At 50.0% G+C, this 24,233-nt stretch overlaps 1 protein-coding gene across 1 annotated transcript in view; it reads right to left on the minus strand.

The window, feature by feature from the left end:
- Positions 1-5,133: 5,133 nt before the first annotated feature.
- The window catches only part of LOC109293914 (discoidin, CUB and LCCL domain-containing protein 1-like), a 41,705-nt gene continuing 22,605 nt past the window's right edge, over positions 5,134-24,233 (minus strand). Inside the window, exons 4-15 of the mRNA XM_019512064.1 lie at positions 21,868-21,919; positions 20,535-20,607; positions 19,819-19,952; positions 18,488-18,525; positions 17,572-17,766; positions 15,519-15,640; positions 13,584-13,752; positions 12,873-12,965; positions 10,782-10,872; positions 9,137-9,174; positions 8,287-8,409; positions 5,134-6,246 (exon numbers count right to left, since the gene is read on the minus strand). Of these exons, the coding sequence (XP_019367609.1) occupies positions 5,726-6,246; positions 8,287-8,409; positions 9,137-9,174; positions 10,782-10,872; positions 12,873-12,965; positions 13,584-13,752; positions 15,519-15,640; positions 17,572-17,766; positions 18,488-18,525; positions 19,819-19,952; positions 20,535-20,607; positions 21,868-21,919 (1,649 nt within the window). The 3' untranslated portion in view covers positions 5,134-5,725. The remainder of the gene's footprint in view (positions 6,247-8,286; positions 8,410-9,136; positions 9,175-10,781; positions 10,873-12,872; positions 12,966-13,583; positions 13,753-15,518; positions 15,641-17,571; positions 17,767-18,487; positions 18,526-19,818; positions 19,953-20,534; positions 20,608-21,867; positions 21,920-24,233) is intronic.

A 24,233-nucleotide genomic window follows, 5' to 3' on the forward strand; every position in this document is an offset into this window, starting at 1 on the left:
TATCATTTCTGAACCAAGAGTTCTAGAGTTTTTTCAAGCTTTCAGGCTCAAAGGCACTTCATGAGGCAGTGGGAAACTTTTAAATAGATTTTTTTTTTTTTTTTGCAATTTCCTAGTTGGTCTAATAAAAGGTAGCATTTCTGAACCAAGAGGTCTAGATTTTTTCCTACCCAAAACTAGAACTCTTGGTTCCAAAATGCTACCTTTTATTAGACGAACTAGGAAACTGCAAGAAAATTGTCCTTTTCTGCAAGCTTTCGGGATTAAAGACCTGAAAGTCCAAATATTTTTGCATTTCTTTTTGTCTCAGACCAATATGGCTACTAAAGACATCTGTGAAACATGGAAGATGCTGAATTTTAGCCAATTTTGGATTTTAAACTTCATTACAGAACAAGAGATATTTTTAAACCTCCCTGTTTGTCATCGGACACCTCCAGGGAAGGAATCCTACTGATCTACCCAACAAAGAGCAACTCTGAACCGCTCAGAGACACTCAGAGATACTCTCATGGACCCAGAGGGACAGCTTGTTCATCTCCAGCTCCCTCTGTGAAAAAATGAAGTGTATTTCCTACCTATGGGGACTTTTTACCATCTTTAATTTTCCCAAAGCCTGATGAAGGGCCTTTGAGCCGGAAAGCTTGCAGAAAAAGAGATTTTTTTAATTTTTTTTTTTTTTTTTTTTTTTGCAATTTCCTGGTTGGTCTGATAAATGGTATCATTTCTGAGCCAAGAGTTCTAGATTGTTGCATTTCTTCATGTATCGGCCAGGTTCATTGGGTAGATGTGATCTCTTTTACTAGACCAACAGAGTAGTTGGGGGAAAAAGTTCTTAGCAAGCTTTTGGGCACAATGATAAGCCTACAAACTTCATTTCATAAATCTACTGGATACAAAAAATCATGGACTCAATATAGACATTAGATATATGACACATTACAACCCGCCTGACATCTGATTCACCAGGGACCTGCCAGACCTGACCTTTTCCACATTTGCATTTCTCCCCCTTGCTCCCCTCCTCCTCCACCCTTGTCTTCCTAATGCCCAGCTACTTACTTTTTCACAGACTGCCTCTCTTCTACCTTGGAAAACTACTACAGTGGTTTCCCTTACTTACCTTGGGCTTCCCCCCCCCTCCATATTCCCCATCCCTTCCCTTCTCTACCCACTGCTTTCCTAATTTCCACCTATTTACATCCTCACTGACATCCTGTCACACTTCCAGCTCCTTTCATTCCTTGGAGATCTCAGAACAGCAGACTCCCAATACCTGGCGAAGGCTGACTGCACCCAAAAGCTTACTAAGAATTTTTTTCCAGCTACTCAGTTGGTCTAATAAAATATATCACATCTGCCCAAAGAACTTGCCTGCCTATGTCCTTAGCTCCTCCTAGATCTTTTCTCCCACTTAAAACATTGCTATGAATGATCATTTGAATCTAAGAGGAAAAGGAAGACTGGTGAAGGGAAAGGGACAGTTATTGCTGCCTTCAAGAGCTGTGATCACTCTTATTTTTATGGTTGGGGCTGGCTTGGTTATTACACCGAAGGGCTCTGTGTAATGCATGTACTACTAACAGTGGGCCAAATGTAGACTGTGTGTGCACACGTGTGTGTATGCATGTGCAAACATGAACACATGCTTAGCCAAGTGGACTGAGTTTCATCATAGGTAGACGGAGAACTTGGATCCTGTAAAGACTTGTCTTAAACAAATCTCTTGCAAACAAGAAACCTTTTCAGTGTTAAATTGTGCTACTTGCAAACAGGCAAGGACAAGTGTTAGTGGAGGGTGCTGAGAGACTGCCCAAAGAGGGGAGAAGTGGCCCAGGAAACCTTTTCTCCTCTAACTGCTTATCCTGGGGAGTGATGGCAGAGGTGCATCCCAATATACTGACGGCTGTGGGTGGGACCTCTTGGAAGGAAGTCATTTTTGCCAGGTGCACAGCTCCTGAAACCCAGCATATTTTGTACCCAAAAAGGAGAAGCTATTGCATGCCAAGCTGCTGACTTCCACCTTTTTGGCCTCCCAGTTGAGGTCCATGTGACCTAGAGGTCAGAGCAAAGGCTGTGAATTGGGCTTGTGGGTTTTTGGAAAACAGCATGCTGCAGAAGAACGGTGAGAAAGGAGACAGGAGCAACTGAGTCCCTTGTGTTGTGAAGAAACTTGCTATTCTGCTGCATGCCTCCGTTTCCTCCCATGTAAGGTAGCTGCAAGGATTCATGGCTTTTTCCCAATAGTGGTGTGAGGACTCATAATGACTGGTCCAATAGTGCCTAGAACCTGTGACATGCAATGTAAATCCAACAGATTAGTTCCCTCTGAGCCCCATGGCTTGAGCATGGAAAGATCACTCATTTGTTAGTCAAACCATATAGCAAAGAAAGAGAAACTTCTCTTTCTGGAAACCTGTCCTGGGTGCAACACACTGCTGGGGATGAGAACTGTGCAAAAGGAGAATACATTGTCTGGCTCACCCGTTGCAACCAGACCTTCCCCTGGCACAAAGCAGCATAGCGCCAAAGAGCAAGGTTGATGTACAGCAGACAAGGGTCCAGCCCATTTGGCTTTAAGGCCCCTGGGCCAGGTGCTTAAGTGAATGTAGTTTTTATTTGGAACTGGCTGACTGCCCTTTGGGAAAATGCAGGTACTTTGATATACAAATCCCCAAGCAATCCTAGTGCATGAGAAGCCCTCCAGAATAGCATCACTGATGCGCTGTCAGCTCAGAAGAGTGGCAGAGTTGTAATGCTGTTAACCTTTTCATGCTCTTAACTGAGAAAACAGGCTGTTGTACCTGAACAGTATCTCCCATGAGACTCAAAAGGACCAATGCCATTCGGGAGATTTCATGTTGCATCCTACATAGGGAAGCTGCTGTACTAAGCCATGACACTCAGAGCCCTTTCCAAATCCCACCACAGTCAAGGGAAATCTTTCTACTAATTCTAATGGGAGATGGATCAGAGACTTGCTGGCCGCATCTACACAAGACACTGACTGCACAGTTCTCATTGCGCAGTCATTAATACTTGCATACACAGTAGCATCCCCGAATGGCTTTTTAGTGACACTGAATACACAGTAGCTTGTTACTACTGTGCAGTAGAGTTGCGTCACGCTTCATGCCATGCGATGCTACTGCGCAATAGTAACAAGCTACTGCATAGTCCACATCTTGTGTAGACGTGGCCAGCATCCATCCACAATAGTTTATTTCTTCAGAGTCAAAAGCATGAAGGGCTTAACATTGCAAGGATGATTGCTGGGGGGTTGGTCATGGGGTCACAAGGGGGATCTTCGGCACAATCCTGTAGTAGATTGTGGTAAAGTGGCTCAGGCAACGTGTACACTAAAACCTTATCCTGCTCCGGAGCAGAATCCTCAAGCTGGACCAGATGCAGGACAGCCACGTCCGTGGTGCTTGGAACAGCTAATGAACACTGCTGAGTGATCAGGCCACTTATTCCACCCCAAGGTACCATGCACACAAGGTGTGTGTACACACACACACAGGGACTTGACGGTTCCCTTGCCTTGCATGTGCCTGAGGTGTTCTTGCCGAGTGCCATGCTGGATGGGTCTGTGGTGAAACACAACTGAGCCCCATGCCCAGCTTTCTGAATCTGCTTGCTGAGTGTTAACACAACCCCGTGGTGGGCTGAGAGTTGCCTCCAAAGGAACAGGTTTTGTTTCCTCTGCTCTGCGTTGCTGCCAGCATGCTTGTGTGGCTGGGGCGGAGGTGGTCTGTGAACGAGGGGGAGCATTCATATGGAAAAGACCATGCAGAGATCTGTATGGAGCATGTGTGTATCACTGCAGGGGCATATGTGCATGGCTTTGATGATGAGCACACTCAACACAGGCGTGATCCATTCCCCAGGGGCACATTGTAAGACAGCCCATGGTGGAGTCTGAGGCTTCCCTCCCCACCTACGGGACTGAGCAGCCAGCGAGGCTCCTGGGCCGCAGTTCATTCTGTAGGAACAGCCAGGAAGGATTGATGCTGACAATGAAATGGGGTTAATGCAGCCAACTTCCTGGAAGCAGATGCTGGAACTTGGGCCCAGACACTCTGCCAACCTCAGAAGCTGTTTATACCACTACTGGTTTCAGTGAGTCCAGCTGCCTCAGTGCAGCATTAAGAATGGGCCCATGCTCTGGTGTGTGAATATGACTCCATTGATTTTAGCATAGGAAGTAGTCCACGGCTACTCCAGCTGGAAGTGGTATAGCTGCATTCATGCAGAAGCAGGCTGCACCCCTGCAAGACGGATGCAGTAGAGTAGATCCTGCCCGGTGCTGCGGGAATGTTTGGGACAAAAATCTCTTTTTCAGGGTGTCTTTGGGGACATCAGGGCATAGCCCCCAAATTCAGGATGGTTGGTTGGTTTTGCATGGGTTCTGCTCATGCATGTGTCTGCCATTAGAGAAACAGCTATTAAGCAAATTTCCCCTGTGGGACATACGCTGTCCCTTTTAAGTACCACAGGGATGAGGCCAGGCTGGTACATGGGTCAGAACTGAGTACCATGCTCACTGCAGTTTGGCCCTTCCCCCAGATCCAGGATGGAGTATTGACTACAGTATCTCAGCCTTGTGATAATGACAGGGAGACAGGCAGAGGTAAGCGGATTGATCACACAGAACAGCTGCAAGTCTAACTCACCTTCATAAGCAATGCTCCAAGCCATCACCTTTGCAAGGCTTTTTCCTCCACCACTAGGAACGTTGCCCTATTGATCAATAATGAAGCTAAAGTGCCCCTTAGGAGTACACAAGGGCAATTCTTTTAATCTTAACTCTAACACAGGATCACTGTTTGCCAGGAACACCCAGAGTACTTTTACTTCCTTAAAAACCAACGGGATTACTCAAGGCAAGACAGGATATAAATATTTGCTGGATTGGGCCCTGGGATGGGGAGATCCAGTGGAGAAAGAATAGAGTTTGTTGGGTTTTTTACATATTTTATGTGCCCCTGACATATTTCTGTGCTGTTTCCATTTGATATTTAAAGAAAAGCAGCCACTATTTCAGGTCCCCTGTACACACGCATGCACGCATGCACACGCACACACACACGGGAAAGAGAGAGATTCAGCAACTGAAACTAACTAGAAACAAAAAGTGAAATCAATTTAACAAGTTCTACCATGAATTAGAGTTAAAAAAATAAGTCCACACTGAACAGAGCCTCTGGGCTGACAAGCCACGGGTTTGTGAAGTTCGTTTCAGTAAGTGGGAGGGAGGCATTAGTGAGTAGGTGGGGCAGCAGGGGGCGCCCCTTCCCCAGGGTAGTGCCCGTGGCACAGCGCTGGTTATCAAGACAACACTAGTGCCAGCAGCGTATGCAAAGGAAATATGCATGTGTATGTGTACGTGTATATATATATATTTAATATGATTGTTTTTTCTCTTGACACCATCCTTTCGAGACCTACTTGGAAGGGGAAGATCATCTGGGGCATCTATTACGTTAGAGGCAGAAAACAACCCAAACAAAACAAAACAGTCACAGAGTTAGAGCGGCTTCATGCAGTTCAGTGCCACCGTGTAGCTCTCACGGCTACTGAAATTCCCTTTGCTGGTGATGGGTTGGGCCAGGTCCTTTTGCTCCAAGGACCCTGCGTAGACCTGGTGCTGCTTTCCCAGTGCAGCCAGACCCCCTTTCCCAAGCTACCTGGCATGTCCCACGCGAGTCCCCTCTCTGCAGCCTTACAGCGGCTCATGGTAGATGTGTGTGAGGGGGGAGTCTCTGAGCTGAAAGCAGTGACCCTCTGGGGAGGCATGGGGTGCAGTGGGGAGGTCTCCCCCCGGGCTGGGAGTCCGTCCAGGCTGGGGCTCTGTGTACACGACACTGGCCTTGTGGGGGTCTGCTGTCGCATCCGTCAGAGTCTCACCAGGCCGCTGAGTGGGAAAGTCGTACGGGGAAGGGATACCTGAGGGTGCTGGCAAGGTGAGGGTCCCCACCCAGCCTTGGGTGTTGGGGACCACTTTGATGACACAGGCGTTCTTCCTGGCAGCGGGGCCCCCAGCCTCAGTCCCCTGCTCCATGAAGGGTGTGGCGTACTCAGGCTCCGGTGGCAGGGGCTCTGCGTACTCGTGGTACTTCCCCGGCACGTCATAGTGGTTCATCACCAGTGGGAGCGTGTAGCCTTCGTCAGGAGCGGGTTTGAAGGTGGACGGGGCTGTCTGGCTGCTGGGGCTGACCTGGACCACATCGGGCTCGGCATATTCTGCAAAGAAAGAGCGGCACAGGCTTGAAGAGTTGCAAGGCTCTGAGGTGGATGGCCTTATGCAGCTGGCAGAGGCTGGCCAGACTGAGCTATGAAGGGCCTGCTAGCTGCCCTGGTTTTGCCCCTATCCAGATGCTTGCTGCTCCAGAGAAGAGGCAGCTCGTTGGTCCTACCAGGCTTCCATCAAGCTGAGAGCTGGCTTAGCTGGTGCAGGCAAGGCCTCAACACTCAGCCACTGCGTTCAGTCAGTCAAGAGTCCCAGTCCCCTGCCCTCCTTCTGCCTGGCTGCCCCCTTTGTAGGGACAGCGCTGCCATCAGCTGCACCAGCACCCAGATGTTGGCTGCTGGACTTGGGCCTGTTCCCTTCCCCTGCTCTGAGCTTGAGGCTTTTGTTTGCTCCTCGAGGAGGGAAGTCAATGGGCCAAGTGTTTCAGCCCGGCTGTGCTGGGTGGTAATTAATGGGCACTCTCACTCCTTCCTTAGCTATGCTGCACAACCGGCAGCCGCAGCCCTGAACAAAGTGCCAGACAAACAACACCTGCCAGTGGGAATTAACCCTCTGTGCCTCTTGCCCAGAGGCCAGATGAGTGATTATGGGGAGGAGATCAGCTGGGATTGGACAAAGGGCTGGAAAACCTATGGAGCAGGAGCGGGGGGACCACACACATCTGCACTAACATACACACACAGAAGGAGCAGGCATGCACATATACAAGCCCAGAGACGCACTGTTCTGGCTTCTTGGTTCCCCTGCCAGACAAGGCCAGCAGGTGCAGAGGCAAGGGTCCCCAGCTCTCCATGCTTCAGGCAGAGCAGTCTCTGACACAGGAGGGAGGGAGGCCTGGTGGAGGGACCCTTGGTTCTGCCCTGCTGCTTGGGCCCTTGGTAGCTGGCACAAGTTAGGGCTGCTGTGAGCTGCACAGGGAAGCTGGCAGGATTGCCAGCTGACACCGGATGGGGAAGGGAGAAAGCTGCTCTTGCTTGATCCCACTATTGAGCAGAGGGCTGCAGTGCAGGCCTGAACTAAGACAGAGAAAGGGGCTGGGTTCATAAATCCCCATCCCTGTCACCCAGCATAGGGGTGCATAGAAACACGCACACTCTAGCCATGCCTCAAAGGGAAGTTTTGCCCGCTCACAGCTGCTAGAGAAGCTGCCCTGGTGCAACTCCATTATCTGCAGCTGATCTCAATGCCCTCTGACCCCTGGTCAAGGTGTACTAGCACCTGCTAAGCCTCTCTGCAGGAGGGGAGAGCACCAATACAGCTACTCTGAGTGCCAGTCCTGCCTTGCCAGTCTGGGCTTGAAGTATACTTGGACTATCATGGCTCCCTCTCCAGGGCCAGCAGATTTCAGCCTCTTTCCTCCCAGCCCCTTAGTTCATCTCCTCTTTGGGTAAATAGCCCTGCCCCCCTGGGATGGAGGTTGTGCCCCTGCCCACTGCCAGCAGCTCTACATTCTCCATAGACTCCTGTTCTCTCTGCTGGCGAGAAGAAAAACAGCTGATCATAGATCTAGTCCTTGCTGGTTCATGTGTGTGGATAGTAGACTGCATGGCCTGCATATATACAGGTTTAGACTAGGTAGGAGGCTGGGAGTTGGGACTTGTGACTTCTATTCCTGCTTCTGGAAACCTGGGATCCATTTAAAGTACTGCCACTGACTCAGTATGTGACTTTGGAAAATCACATTGCCTCTCTGGGCCTCAGTCTTCCCACCTGTACAATAGGGCTAATGATGTAGACCCACATGCAGGAAGGTGCAAACAAAAGACCAGCTGTTGGCCCATAAGTATAAAGAGCTGCTATGCCAAGGATTAAGGGAAGGGGGTTCCCTTGGAAATCTCAGTGCATCTGGCTTGTCTTGTCTAGACTGATGCTGTCTGGAGGGGGAGCTCAGGTAGATGGGGTGGTGGCCTACTGAGGAAGCTCACCTGCTTGAGCTCTGTGAAGCCAGAGCAGGCCCTGACCTGCAGATGGGGCAAGGGGAGGACAGAGATGTAGTACCAGCACTCTGATTAAACACCCAGCTTCTCAGTTACCTGGTGAATGAGCCCTGTTAAGGTCCCCCGGGGTCCCAGACATTTGGAATGAAGTCAGCTCCGAGCTGGATGGCTGCAGGCTCCCCAGGGAACACACTTGGCTGCACTCTGATTTTGGATACCCTACGGAGAGAAGCACCGCAGGCATGAGCTGCATGTGGGTCCAGAAGAAGGATGGGCCAGTGCTCAGGGCATTAGCCTAGGACTTGGGAGGCTTGGGTTTACCTCCCTGCCCTGCCACTCGCTTCCTGTGTGCCCCTGACCAATTCACTTAGTCTCTCTCTGCCTCAGTTTCCCCCCTGTACTATGGGGATTATGGCACTGCATCACCTCACAGGGTCGTTACCAAAATAAGTGCATTAAAGACTGAGGTGTTCAGATCCTGGGGGGTCTGAACAGTTCCTGGGGGGTGGGTGGGGGACATTACAGGTATCTCATATGGAGAGAAAGCCCTACAACTGCAGGGCTCATCAGGACCCTGGTGGCTCTGTAAAAGGAGACTGCTTCTGAACACTAGCCTGGTGTAGGGTCATGTACTCTAGCAGCAGAGAGAGCAAAATTACCCCTGTGTAGGAGACCAGCACAAGACCCAGGCTTCAACTGCACCCAGGGGATTCCCACCCTCATTGAGAAGCAGCGTGGCCGAGGGCGTGAACTGGCTCTGCTTTTGCTGACACCCCTGCCCAGCAGCCTGCCAGCCGCCAGCAGGCTCATTACTCTGGTAACATCATAACAACCCACGCCTGGTGCCCGACCCTCCCGGGTGCTTTGGGAAGTCCCAAGCAGGCTGTTTGCAACCTGACTAACCTCCCAGTGGGTTATTTCACACTGGAACTAAGGCTGCACGTACCTGTCATCAGGCCGCAGTTCAGATCCGCTGTTGTCTTCCTGCCAGAAAAAGAGAAGGGAAACAAGGTAATCGGACAGCTGCTCTGCAGCATCTCAGCATGGAGGGGCTGAACCATCTCAGTGCCACAGGAAGCCACCACATGCTCCCCGTTATTAATTGCAGCTCAGAGCAGCCCATTCACCCTGAACCAGGCCCAGGTAGAAACTGTCTTTGAACCAACTTTGCCCTGCAAACTAACACCAAGCTTTGTGACAGCCACGGCTTCCCAGGCACTGCCCCTGGGCACCTTGAGGGCAACTGGGAGCACACAGGTGAATTCACAGCTACTCAAGCGGTGCCCAAAAATCACAGGGTGATCATAGGCCTGGGGAGCCAAGAGTTCCAGCTGCACAGAGCTCTGGTGCCATATTCCTGATCATTTGCTGCAGAAAGTGCCCTGGAAGGCTGAATCTTGCCACTCGGTCTCTGCAAACTCATGGTATGCAGCAACTGGATCCCAGTTCGCTGGAACTGGCCTGCACACAACAGTCCAAAGTGTTGCTCTCTGCCACATGAGACAAAGACAATTTTCCTCCAGGTGCCCCAGTAGCTGATCTGCTTTCTCCTTGACCTGCAGTGAATGGTCAAGGGCTTCTGTGGGCAGCTGTGAAGGATGCAGAGGGAAGATTGCCTTTGAACATCCCTGGGAACGTTGTTGTTGCTATTGGAAAGGAGGGATGTGAGAGTCTGATGGCATGGAAACAAATGCAACAGCACGGTGTAGCGGTCATGGCAGGGCACTGGGAGCCAGGACACCTGCCAGTTTCTATCCCAGACTGTGTCATGGATGTCTGTAGTGTGGGGTACCTCACTCTGCCTTTCTGAGCATCACTTTCCCCCTCTATGAAGTGGGGAGAATAATCTAGGTTGTACAGGTTCAGTTGCTTGCTCAAGGTTGGGGGGGGCGGGTGATTTTCTTCTCAGTGGGACAAGAGTCCCAGAGGCTGAAGGGGCTGCAGCCGGGTCACCAGTGGGAAATGCCTGTGCACCTTGGCTGCTGGGTAGCACGGTTTGAGAACACAGGTCCCAGGTGAGACCGTGCTCAGATACTATTACCTCAGGTGAAGTCCCAGGAAAGCAGCTGTTGCATCCCTGAGCTGGGCAAAATCCAGACCCCACCTCCTTGTGCAGACATGACCCTCAGAGGCATGTCCTGTGGGGATTGCCTGGTGCTGGAACAGCCCTGCTCTGTGCTGACCCATGGCCTGCATGCTCAGCCCTGGCTTCTGTCACCAGCAGCTTCTATTTCAGGATGACCTCCGCCCCTGGTACGCAGAGAGCAGGGGCAGGCAATTATTTCGGGCAGAGGGCCACTTACTGAGTTTTGGCAAGCCATTGAGGGCCGCATGACAAGCAGCCAGGGGCAGATAAGTATTAATTTTCTAAATTATTTACGGGCCCCGTGGGCCAGATAGAATGGCTTGGCAGGCCACATCTGGCCCACAGGCCGCATTTTGCCCACCCCTGCCATAGAGGCTGGTTACATGGGAGAGTACCTGACTGCCCCAGGGAGAGGGCTCACTCACTGACTGATGGGGAGGAGGCAGGGAGCATGGGAAAGGAGGAAAAAGGCAGCAGGGCAGAGGCCAGGAAAAATGCCACTTACCTTTTTTTGCGGCACAGAAAAGCCAGCAGCAAGAGGCTGGAGGAAAGCAGCACAAACCCCCCGATAAGCAGCATTACCAGTAACAAGGAGCCTGGGGAAGGAAGCAGGAGGTGAGCAAAGAGGTCTGCATTCAAGGCAAAGGGCTACATCATGCCTGCTCCTTGCAGAGCACACACAAGGCATAGGCTTCACTCCACCACTGCAGACACATGGGGTGCTTATACACGAGGCTGCTCGGTTGCACTGTAATTACAGTGTGTTGGAGCAGACATGATTAATGAAGTCTGCTGGAACATGGTAATTACCATGCTCCAGAAGACATCAGCATCCCTACACTTAAAAATGGCAGCAGGGGCCCTTTAATTAAAGTTCATTTGATGAGCTTTAGTTAAAGCGCCCCCACCACCATTTTTAGAGCAGGGACGCTGATACACAAGACAAGACACTCTGGGTGCTTAATTAAAACGGCTTTGCACACCCTCCTGGAGCACATGTATAAACACCCACAGAGCTCAGCTGGAGCCCTATGAGAGGTACAGGCTCCCTCAGCTGGGAGCGGGGGTGCGGATCCCTGCTTATTACCAACAAAATATGAAGCCAGATTCTGCTCTTGCACCCACTCAGCATCAGTGCAACCCCACTTTCTTCAGGGGTGGCTCTGAGTTTACAACAGTGTAATGATACTGGCTTCACTGGGATGACTCCTGATGTCACCCAATTTGAGAGTTTTGGTGGGGAGCGAGGAGAAAGAACCAACCCCCATGGGGAAATATTCCAGGAACCGTGTCACATTAGCAAGAATTGCTTGAGCTTCTCCTTCACACTCTCCTTAGGGCGGCCATCACAGAGGACAGTCTGGCTGTCCTCTGTCCTCTATTGATACAAAACCCAACGCCTCTCTGTCCTATAATTTTCTCTTGAAAGAGAAAAATAGAGGACCTAAAGGCTTCAGGTTTCGTATCAATAGAGGACATAGTAGCAGAAAACCAGAATGTCCTCTATGATAGCCACCCTACTCTCCTTCCTATTACAATGCACATCTTGGGGAACAGACTCCCAGCTGACCTTTGTTCCCCTGCCCCTTGCAATTAATAAGCAGGTGCTTGCTGTGTAGTTAAGTAAACTCAAGAGGACAAATTCTGGCTGAAGAGGATTGGAACAGAAGGGATAAGTCTTACTGACTTGTCCAGAGAGGAAGGGAGCTGTTCATGGCAACCCGTCATCTCAGCTGAGCCATTGTAAATGCGGCATGACTCCACTGAGGCCTCAGCGTTGCTCCAGTGACACTAGTATTACTGGCTGGGGATTCTGGCTAAATACTCATTTATTTAAGGGCCTGAATCTCTTCTGAAAGGGACAAAACTGCAAAAGTGATGCCCTGGACAGGAATTGCACCTTTTGCTGTGGTCAGATTTCTCCCAATTCTTCTCAGTTTATTCCTTTCCCTTCCACACGATGCAAATACTGCTTCCCCTTAGCCCAGCCTGGTAGGCGCTCAGGGGAAACTGCCTTTTGGAGCAACGCTGGGGCTTGCAGCTGTCCCTTGTGTGACTGATCTTGCTCTCAGTGACACTGGTAGAGCAGGGATGATTTTATGGAAGTCAAGGAGTGCCCTGGATCTTCAATGTGCTGCCTGAGCTCTGGTTTATAAGGGAGGGATTTTCAAAGGTCCAGGTGGGATTTGGTTGCCAAAGTTCCAGTGGGAGCTGGAAGCCCTGCTGCCCTTTGAAAACCTCTTCCTTTCCCCCTTATTATTCCCACATTGTTGATGGGGGAAACTGAGCACAGAAGTTGAAAGTCTGCTTTAATGAAAAAAAATAAGTGTGCAAGTGCATGAAATCATCTGTGCATGTGCAATGGCTATGCGAGTCTGCACACCACTAGCCAATGACAGAGTCCTAGCCACCTGGGCTTACCAGGACAGGATCTGGTATGTGAATGTTGGTGTATGAGTCACACTAAATATCTCCTCCAGGTCACACTGAGAGAGTAGCAGAGCTGAGATGGCTAATGGTGTCTCTCCCAACACCCCAGCTCAGACCACTAGATCACTCTGCTCCTCTCCCTGTAAACGCTCTGTGCTGCACGTACCTGCCTTCTCTGGGTTCATGGCAACTCCAGGGATCGGGGTGTAATTCACAGGGACACTGGTCAGGACAGGCACCTCTTTTGGGGCATTGTGCACTGCAAAGAATGAACAGTCAGCTCCTTACCTTAGGTCTGCGACCTGCATCAACCTGCTCTATCCTGCCCCCTACACACCAGAGAGCTGCTGAGCACACAGCCCTGTGTGGGAGCTGGTGGGGGTGTTGTGCCCTCACTCTCCAGTCTGATCTAAGTGTGGCTGATGGTCTCTCATGGGGAGATTTCCCAAGGGGAGCCTGGTCTTTCCAAGCCTGACCCCTTGCTGACGGTCCCAGCACCTGGGTTTGTGGGAACAGGTTACAGGTCCAGAAAAAGAGTTCAGGTCTTGCTGTAGACTTGGGCTAAAAGCTGTCCCCAGGTGATCCTAGCTGTCAATAGGTTGCTGCTTGTTCAGGCTAGGGAGTGAATAGCAGCTGGCCATTGAATGATAGTGGCTCCAACCTTCCCTGTTGGCTGTGCAAATGGGCGCACCTTAAACAAGGTGGCCCAATGGGCTGCTAGGCTTGGGAGAGCTTTGGACTTCAGTTGTATCTCCCAGGTGTAATGCAGCCATCTCTGGGTGCCAATCCAACCTGTGCAGAGAGACTCTGGGGAGCTGGCTGGGGACATGGACTCTTCAGTCAAGCTGTGCAGCCCCCAGCTGGACTCCAGACTCACCATAGGGCCGAAGGGCCCGTATTCGTGCCATCTGACATCCCAGCAATGCCACCTTCAAGGCTATCCTCTGGTTCCAGCTCTCGGGCATGATGCGTAGGTAGCGAGCCAGGATCGGGGGAATGAATGTGTTGGAGACTTCTTGGTGGCTGTTGGCATTTCCCTCAAAGACCTGAGGCGAGACAAGACAACAAAGGGATCAACAGGACAGAGCCCCAGCAAGCATCTAGCACAGACATCCTAAAACACCCATTCTCCCTTGGCATGGGAGAGACTGGGCACGGGTCAGTCTGACCAGTCACATTAGGGTCACTTTTGATTGATGTCTGTAGAGCTCCAGAAAATTCACACCGGAGCAATGAGAGCAGAGTTCAGCCCACAAGCTGGTCTCATCTCCACTTAGGAGAGATCTCATCCCCACTCTCCCCCACAACCAGGCTCATTTGGCCCTTCACATCATCTTTCACCACTGGTGCAAACATCTTTTCCTCTGCAGCTCCCACCATCTAGAAAAACCTCCCAGGGCAACAGCTCTCTGTCTTCCTTCAGATCTCAGCTGCAAAAGCCCCCTTTCTCTCTTTCACTGCCAGCAACTGTTATTTAAGTATATTTGGGGATACACAAGGGGTAAGAAGAGAAGTGGCTGGAAGGAAAAGGTCCAAGATCCTTATGGTCCAAGGTGCATTTCTTACTCTTACATACACACACAGAATGGGAAGAGGTCCAGGGGTTTTCTTCTCTTAAAAGGGGGTGGAGAGAACTTTGCTGGGGATCAGACCTTTTGTGTGCTCAGACAGACAGATTTTCTTGAAAACACACACAGCGCTTTGTATCTTTTTTCAAGTCCTGTTTTTGTTGCCTTTTCAATGTTAAGTTGATGGGCTGCAATGGGACTAACTGAACAGGGAGACATCGTGTTAGATGGCTGGAGCACAGGGGCTTGTAGAACCAGGATTCCTGGGTTCTGTTCTCAGCTCTAATGACAACCTATTGAGGGGCCGCAGGCAAATCACTTAATCTTCTTGTACCTCGGCTTCCCCATCTGTAAAATAGGGATAATACTGTGAGGATTTCACCAGTGTCTGTCTCCACTATTGCCTTCCGATGGATGGAACCAGGGCTAAGTGGCACAGTTCCTGTACTTCTAACAAGCAAAGGGAATTTGCCTTAAGCTCTGCAGGTACTGGCATGTGATTTCTGGAGCAGGAAGCTCTGGTGCTGTTCTTTCGGTCACTTTGAAATGCAAGGGGACTGTGATATGCAGCATTTTGACAACCAGGAAGTCCCTATGAGCATCTTTACATGTGCTCTGGGATTGGGGGGGAATGTTTTAATTAGAGCAGCTCTTGGGTATCACTTTAATTAAAGCGCCCACAGCATCTTGTATATTCAGCATCCTGTGCTTCAAAATGGTAGCAGGGATACTTTAACTAAAGCTTGTTTGATGAGCTTTAGTTAAAGCACTCCCACTGCCATTTTGAAGCATGGGGATGCTGAATACATGTGATGCTGAGGCTCCTGGAGCAATGCTAATTAGCATGCTCCAGCAGACATCAGGCACGTGTGTAAATCCCCTATGTGACCACAGCTTGTTATGATACTACCCTGAGTGAAGGGATGCTTAATTTATGTTTGCTCATCATATGAGAGCTATAGCAAGGGAAGGTATCTCTAAGAGCCAGATGCTGATTTAGGTCATCTCAGTGTAAATCTGGAATAACTCTCTGTTTCCACTAGTATCATTTCAAGCTTACAGCAGAGTAAATAAGGCCAGAATCCATCCCTAAGCACATACATTGAAATCGAGATTCTGTGGAGAAATAGCCCAGCCTCAGGTACAGGTTCTGTATCAGCCAGGGGGCAGTTTCTTTAATTCCTATCATGCTCCCTGCTCCCTCTCCACTGTCCAGCCACTGCCATCAGTGCAGACAATCTCACCTTGTCCTCCTGCCCACTGGCCGATCTGTAGGCTTTCCAGTTCTTTCCATCTCTGCTGGAGAAAACCCGGTAGGATTTCACGTAGTAGTCATATGTATCAGTGGATCCCTTGGTTATAATTCCTGTAAATAGGCACGGTCAGATCGGGGCATGGTAACTATGGACAGTCTCTAGGGATATGAAGGAGACTACTGACATTCAAGGGGCTGGAATGGCTTCTGGGTTCAGCTTTGGGGAACAGAAATATGGGCCTCATGTCTGGTCTGATCAGACTGCACTGAAGCCAAAGGAACTAAACAGGAGGTGGGGTCAGGTTAAGAACAGAGCAATATCCCCTTTTAACAGAGCAATACCCCTCATCCTTAGCACTGGAGCAACGGTGAGTGGTGAGATAGCGGTTGGTACAAGAGCCAGGAGTCCTCGGTTCTTTTCTGGGAAGAAGCATGAATAGGTGACTGGGAGATGGGAATTTCAGCCAGTCAATCACATATGATTTTGGACAAATCACTCCCCCCATGTCTGTGCCTCAGTTTCCCCATCTGTAAAATGGGCACAGTGGCACTGCCTCAAGGGTGGGGCTGATGCTTTGAGATCCCCTGAAGAGAGATCCCCTCATGCAGGGCAAAGTCATTACTAAGTTCCTCTCTCGCTCCAGGCACCTACTGCTAGGAATTTAAGAAAAGCCTGACGTCATGTCTTTTGCCACCTCGTGCTACAAGCTGTGGAGACGCAGGCCCTGGAAAAGTTTCGAGACCAACAGGTTGAAATATTTAACCCCTCTAGAAGCCAAGTCCCTTCTCTCTGCCCAGGATGATGATCAGATAAGCCCCAAACCCTGCTCTCCGCCTGCATTCCACTCAGCCTCCAGCCAACCGCCTTACAATGCCTCCATTTTCCTCTTTCCAATTAACAAGCACATTCTGGGCCCACCAGACAAAAGCCCCAATTTTTGTCAAGGCTCTCAAAACAAAAGCCGTTTGCTGGCAGCTGATGTAAGAGCATAATATTAACTTGTTCAGCTGGGAGATGGTCCTACCCTGAGATAGCAGGGGGAGAGGGGCATGGGGGGAGAGAACAGAGCCAGGGATAGAAAAAAGCAAGAGAGAAAAGAATGAGAGAGAAGAGAAAGATCAAAAAACAAAGAGAGAGATAGAGAGAGAAGAAAAGGATGGAGTAAAAGGGAGAGCTGGAGAAATGAATTCTGTGGGCCCTGACACCCTGCATGCAAACTGGCTAGCGTCACAGGCAGGGCAGGAGGGGAAGGATAGGAAACAGAAAAGTCAACCTGGGGTGGATCGTGCTCTTAGTTACATTGGTACAAATCTGGATTAGTCCCATTGACTCCAGGGTAGTTTCTTTTCCAGCATGACTCTACTGGCTTCAAAGGAGTTAGAGCCAATTTTGTGCAAGCTCCCTTCTTGCTCTGCTTCTGTACAGCACCTAGCACAGTGGAGCCCTGTCCATCATGGTGCTCCCAGGCATGATAGCAATACAGATAGTAAGTAATGATTTACATCGGTGAGAGATCAGAATTGGCTCTGCTGCCGTCCCCCCTTTTCCCATGCTGCTCTGCATCTCATTTCATTTAAGCAGGGAACCCTTCTCTGAAAAATGCCTGTACTCTGGAAACTGGGGACTGCCCAGCCACGGGGATAGAGGGCTCCCCAAATCCACCACCAGGGATATCTCCATTAAGGAGGTTGGGATCTGTTGGGACTATTGGAAGCAGAAGGAACATCCCACTCCGTGTGTACTGGGGAAGGCCTGTGGCTGTTGAGATGCACCCATTTCAGCAGGGCTCCTCCTAATATACCCTGGCATAAATGGGGTCAGAATAAGGCCTACAGTGGCTAGATTCTGCCTTCAGTCACACTAGAGTAAATCTGGAATGACCTTCACTGAGAGTTACGGAGAAGTCCCCCAACTGAAGATCTGCCTCCTCCACAATGTGGACAATGGGGGTAAGGTAATCATTTTTACCCCTGCTGAGAAGTTGGCCCTGCACCCTCTGCTTCAGCCCTGGAGGAAGAGAAAGATTCTGATACTTACTGACCTGTGATGTTCTTCCTTCCCCCCAGGTCTATCTCGAGCCACTGTGTGTCTGCGCTGGGATCAGCAGCCCAGGAGTACCCACTGGTGCTCAGAGCCGCTCGCTCGGCTGTCCAGAGTTTATACTGCCCCATGGCAGTCACCTCATGCCAGGAAGAGGAGGCGTTGAAGCCAGCTGCTTCCAGGGCATCATCACAAGCTGGAAATGGAAGGGCAGAACATGACAGTCTCCCCAGGAGGCCACTGCCAACACAGGCTGCCTTTCCTCCTTGTCTTGGGTGGTCCCCAGGGCAGCCGTGGGGAGCAGGGGCCAGTGGCTCAGCTCCATGTGCTGGAAGGGAGTGTGGCGAGGCTTAATGAGAAATGTCTGTCTTTGGCAGGGCACCAGGTTGGGGGAAGCCTCAGCAAAAGGCTGGCTGGTCTGTTTGACTCAGCATTCACTGCTGGGGAAGCTGCCTACTACCTCTTGCTAACTCCTCTCCCGCCCTGCTTCCCTCCTCCTCACTGACAGCTAGCTCGAGCACTGTTATGGGAAGGGAAGGGCTCTGTTCCCAGAGACACAGTTCTTCCAACCCAGTTGCACAGGGAGATTCCTCTACCTCGAACGAGATGGTCAAGCTGTTCACCAGGCTTCAGCAGGCAAAGGTCACTGTGAGGAAAGGATACCGAGGCTGCAAAATGCGCAACCTCCCCATGTATGTTCTGGCCTGATTACTGCTTATGTCACTTTGAACCCCTGGGCCAAGTGCTCAGCAGGTGTAAATTGGCATGGATCCAAAACCTACAATAGTGAAACGCTGATTCACATCAGCAGCTAAGACCTGATTTATACTCGGGCCAGGAGATCTGCTCTTGTTCCTCACAAAGCAGACGGGGCAGGGGAGTTGGGCTTATCTGAGGACAAAGGAAGACTGACGTACCTTTGTGAAAAACAAGGCGCTTTTCAGACAGGGATCCCCTATTTGAAGAAAAATAGATGAAAGTTATGAAAAAGGGGGGAAAGGCGCTGGTCTCACAGTGGAGTCAATCAGCCATCCCACTGCTGACAGGAGCGGAGCCACCCTCCCCTCCAGCCCGGGGTTTGGTATAACATTAGCCGCTACAGTCCCTGAAGCTCTTCCAGATTTGTCTCAGGACAGCTAAGGGCAGAAAGGGACAGAGGGGCTAAGGTCTTCTCACACACTGATGCCATCAATGTCAGTGGCTTTCCTCCTGATTTATACCAGTGGGAGTGAGAGAAGAGCCAGGCTACATGCCAGAGGGAGAGACAAACCCAAAGCAACATGTTTTCCTTCCCGTAACACCACGGCAAGTCAATCTGACCTAAGCAACATAAGCTACGGGTGGCCAGCCACACTCGGCATGAAGGAGCACAGCTCCCCACTTCCATGGAACTGCATCCACACTTTGCACATGCCCCCCCCGCACTCCAGCCCCAGCCCCAGCTTTCCTGGCCCTTGGCCAGTGATGAACCCTGGCTCATACAAACAAGACCGGACCCCATTGAACTAGTGCAGAAAAGTCCTTGCTCCACTAGGCTCAGTTCTGTGCTCTGCATCTGACGAGATGCAGCTTGGCCCTGTTCACACCAGCAGCCTGACTGGGCTCAGGCCGGGTTGCTGGGGAGAAGAGGCTGTCCCGATGCTGCTGACATATCCCAGAGCAAGTCTCTGTCTTGGCAAAGCAGCAGCTAGATTCTACTGGACCACTTCAATCCAAACTGGCTTCAGTGACTGGTTATGAAAAGCAGCACTCCTGTGCTTTTATATTCATCTGAAGAGCTTTACACTCATTCAGGAGCAGATGAAACCTCACATGCCCTCCAGGCCCATAAATTAAATGAGTATCACTATGCCCATTTCAAAGATGGGAAAAGAGCAGCACAGAGACATCCACTGCCTTGCTCATGCTCAGGGTCACACTGCAGGTTAGTGGCTGAGGTGAGAACAGTCCCAGAGTCTTCCAGGGCCCCAGTCACTGGACACTTCAAAGAAAGTACAGGCCAAGTTCTGCAGGCATTGCTTACCTAAACCTGCTAGAGCCTTTAGCCTGAATAAGAGCTGTAAGATTTGGTCTCCTCCCATTTTGTTCTGCATTTTGCCCCCCAAGGAACAGTGGACCAGATCATCCCTCAGCGTTAATCAGCCTGGTTCCATTGGATTAATTTATACCAGCTGTAGATTTATCTCTGGAGGACAAACTGGTCCAACTGTGGCTGCTCACTGACTCATCAAGGATGCTGGCTACTCACCGCTTGGAGTGGAGTCCATTGGCAAAGGCTGATTCATAGAGAGTGATCCCTTTCTGCCGTGATAGAGTGACCTGCCCTCCCAGCTCATCCAGGATCACTCCAGCATGGACAGCTGCTTTGCAGAGAACTGAGGTCTGGCAGGAACAGGGAAGCAGTGAATAGAAGGGAGGAAGAGAAAAAAAACCCCAGTAAAAGAACTCAGCCCTGTCCATCCTGAATGGGACAATTCCCCAGAAGAGAGAAGGCCAGATCTCTGGTCACATGGGTGTAAGCCCAGGGCAGCGCTATCGATTTCAGTGACTATTACTATCTAATGACCAGTTCTGATCTTATGCCAGTATGAACTGGGAGTAACTTCATGGAAGAGAGATCAGTATCAGGCCCTTTCTCAGGCAAATTTAGTTCTGGTTTCAAGAACAGCAGGATGACAGCCCTGGACCTGGGAGGTCTCCATGTAACCACTGATCAGACAGAGCAAGAGGCCTCTCTACACTACCTGCCAACCTGCTGGGGCTGGAGGAACTCCTGGAATTCACCCTCCAGGGCCCACTGAGCCCTGCCCTCTCTGCTAAGACACCCGTACGCAGTGGGTTTGTGCAGCCATGCTGGCCCTGTGGCACGGATGCCTCTCCATCCAGAAAAAGGCTCTTCAACGCCCACGCCACACCAAATCATCTCAAGTCAGTGATGGCCGCAGCACTGAGGTTGGTACTCACATCTCGGTAGCCTTGATTGGTGTTGCCCCAGATATCACCAGCTATTCCCTTGCAGCCTGCGGGGCAGTAAACACTGAAATACATAACAAATGATTAGTACCTGAATTAAGGTCTTGCTTCTTGGGACTCAGGGCCTTACTTTCCATTTTATTACTTCCTTGTAGCTATATCAGACATGAGTGACCCACAACCCTGCTAGCTGCCAGAACAGATATGGCTGTGCAAGGTCCTCTGAGATATTCAGTTTCCATGGCCCATGAGGCTCTGAGGCTACCAGAAAGGGTGAACTGTGTGATGTGCATTGAGGATCGAGTAGATTTATTCCACATGTCAAAAAGTGCCTCTCCCATGATAATGGGAAGAGCCTACAAACTATCTCCCATTAAATCTGGTCCGGACCTTTACATGCATTTTCACTGGCACTCTCTGTCCCTGCTGTATTCATACTGTGCATGCATCCTACCAGTCAAGTTCTCTGGCAGGGAAGGGCCTTACCCTGGGGATTTTAACCACATCCTGTAGAGCATTCACAGGAAGAGAACTGTCAATTTATAATGCAACTATTCCCACCAGAAACCCCCATACGGGCACAGAAATGAGCATGTGACCCATGAGTCCAATCAAAATGGATTCTAAATATCAGATACAACGACAGAGCAACAGGTAGAGAATTGCTGGCAGATAGTAGATGGAAGATCCTCTTCACTGGATTTTTTCAAGAAGAAGCTTCTGTTTGGGAGAGTATAGGAATAGTGCATGCTACATTCATGCAGGGGGTTGGACTACATGACCCCTGAGGTTCCTTTCAGCCCTACAGTTATGATAAATATGGGGGACATCACTGACCAGCTGTTGGGCAAATCTGTACCTAGGAAAGGAGGAAATATTTGTCAGATAAATTATTCACCCAAGTAGTGAATCAGCTGGTGGGTGGCTAATAAGCATGACTAACCCCCAATTATTGCATCGTTCATTGGATGAGCTCATAGTGTTGTACAGTAATTAATTAAGCTTCACAATTCCCCTGAGGGAGAGGCATAACCCCTATTTGACTGGGTTGAGGGGAGTGAAATGAGGAAAGGGCAGTTGTGGGGTGGGGACGTGACTTGCCAAAAGCCTTTAGTCAATGGCAGAATTTGACTGGGAATCCAGGAACTCTGCTTCTACCATCCTGTCTGCACTAAGGAAATGCACTGTCTATTGTCCCAGGCTCTCCAGATTTCCTCTTCCCCAGTGTTATTGTGCTGAGCTCAGCAGAGTCACCTTCCAACTGGACTGGATCCACAATAGCTCATTTTGAGAAAAAAGCATCTTTCCCTAGAACTCCACTCACCTGATCTGTTGTTGGCTGTAATGGGTGCCCTTATCCAAACAGGAAATCAGATCTAGAAGATAGAGAGAGAAGCTAGTGGGTCAGTGAACTCAGCCCAAACCCACAGGGATCTCCTTGACCCCTGGCAGACTCCTCTGCTGTTTGCTACAGTGACAATATGGCAAGACAGGCTCTGAATCTGAATCTGAATCTTCATAGAGCAGCTTCACATAAACACTGTCACATTAAGTGCATCAAGTCTCTCCTGATTTACATCCAGGGTCATTTGGTATAGATCCTAGCACAGGGGGTAGTAAAAAAAAACCCTTGTTATTACTATAACCCCCACCCCGTCTCAGAGCTGTCCAACAGCAGTGTACAATCCAGACAGCTCATGTCATGCCCAGGGAGCAATGCCATATTACATGGCAATTGTAACACCACCAGACATTTGCCAAGGGCCACTGTAACTTCTCACTGACTTCAAATCGACTGGCCTCGACTTTGGTTAGCTTAGGCTGATGGCCATCTACCTGCTTAGGCTGCAGGCTCCTTGGGGCAGGGACCATCTGTTTGTTCAGCATCTAGTGTAGTGGAGGCCAGGTGCATGGCTGGGGCTTTGAGATACTGCTGTGACACAGATGATTCTGGATGTGGCCCTCCCCCATCAAATAGTTTATCCTGTCTCACATAGTTTGGTCTTATGCTCTCAACTCTCCTGGAAGGTCTGGAAATAGCTCTATGGAATAGTGGTCCAGAGATATTAAGTGATCTAACCAAGGTCACTTCAAGCAAAGTCTAGAGTTGAACCCAGCTGTTCTGAATCCCAGAGGTTTCTGCCTTAACCACAAGGCCACCCTTCCCAGCAGCCCAAGGTCAGGTGTGGACAGAGGCTTTTGAAGCTGATGTAGGATAGGTTCTTAGGCCCACATCCTATCTGAGTCACATTTGCCTTTTTAGTGTTGGGAGGGAGTTTATCTCCATGGGTTCACCCTGTCCTAAAAACACAGGAGATTTTCATTTGAAAAAATGTGGGAACTGGAAGAAAAAGACAAGCCATAAAGCTTCCATGTGGGGCTCCAGTCTCCAACCTTTCCCCAGCTTTCAGACTTGTCCTGGATAGGCCAGCATGCTCCCAGCCCCTGCTCTTGTGGGTATCTTCCAGATGCCTGCATTAATAATCATCCATTTATCCCATCATCCTGCAAGTTAGACACCTCTGCTAAAGTGACTTTTTCTTTCCAGAGTTGTTTTATTCAATGACCCAAGGATTTAAATAAAAGGTTAATGGTGCCTCCCATATTCTTCTGTCAGGTGAGTATCACGATCCCTCTATTACAGAATGGGAAGCAGCCTGCTTCCTAGGAAAGACATTGGGACACCCAAGTTGTTGTTATTCTCCTCTTAGAAAGGAAGTTACACACTGAAGCCCAGTGTCTTTGGATTCCCGGCAGTGTAACCCCCGCCACCCACTCTCCTGTTCTTCCAGAAACCACAGAGGACTGAAGAAAAAGGTGACTCATGAATGTTTGCAGTGTAAACTCAGTAAACAATGTGTGAACGCTTCTCTTGAAAAATCAGGAGCCAAATTTTCACATAGGCAGCTACTCCTGGCAGCTTTATGTGGCTCTTAAAGGGAACTTGTACCTGCCTTAAGGCTCTTTATATTGCCACAATGGAGCAAAAAGGCTGCAGTGCAGAGGGAAGCAGGCACTCTGTACAAACATGCTCCCACAGAAAACTCATGATGGCATTGCAAGGGATAGAGGATTCACAAGCCCAGGCGTGGGACAGCTGCAGTATTCCTGAGCGACGAAGGCATGGATGATGCATATCATCCTAAAGGAGAGCTCCTCAAACCTCCCGACCACACCTGGCAGGATTCTGCGCAGGCCACCTGTGCCACAGCAAAGGTCTTAGCCACGCTGTTTAATTGGCCACTGCTAGCCTGTGGTGATCTGATCACATGGCACCAGCTTCCTCATCTCCAGCTGCTCAATGCATTTCAACAACAGAGACATTCAATATGTTCCTAAAGTTGCTTTGCCATGGAATCAACTGGTCAGGCTGACAATGCCATAAAGGCGTGATGTGGTCCCCAGTGGGAAAGGAGTTGTCCAGTATGTTTCTGAATGGCAAGGGAGGTGCTTTTCACAACAGGACAGGACAACATCCCGGAGACAATCGTTCTCTTTAAATATAGAGCAAGAAGCCGAGACTCCCCTGCTGTGCAAAACACCCATGGCAGCATGATTGAGAGCATTCGAAAGGACTGTTTGAATCCTTGGCCATCCTGGGAAAGGAGTTCTGGGTTTTTTAGGTGGGGGAAAATCCATATTTGGAAAGAGGAGGACATTTTTTATGGAAGGTTGGCAATTTTTTCCCCC

The sequence above is a fragment of the Gavialis gangeticus genome, unplaced genomic scaffold (assembly GCF_001723915.1).
Source record: "Gavialis gangeticus isolate Ggan-Ray unplaced genomic scaffold, GavGan_comp1, whole genome shotgun sequence".
NCBI lineage: Eukaryota > Metazoa > Chordata > Crocodylia > Gavialidae > Gavialis > Gavialis gangeticus.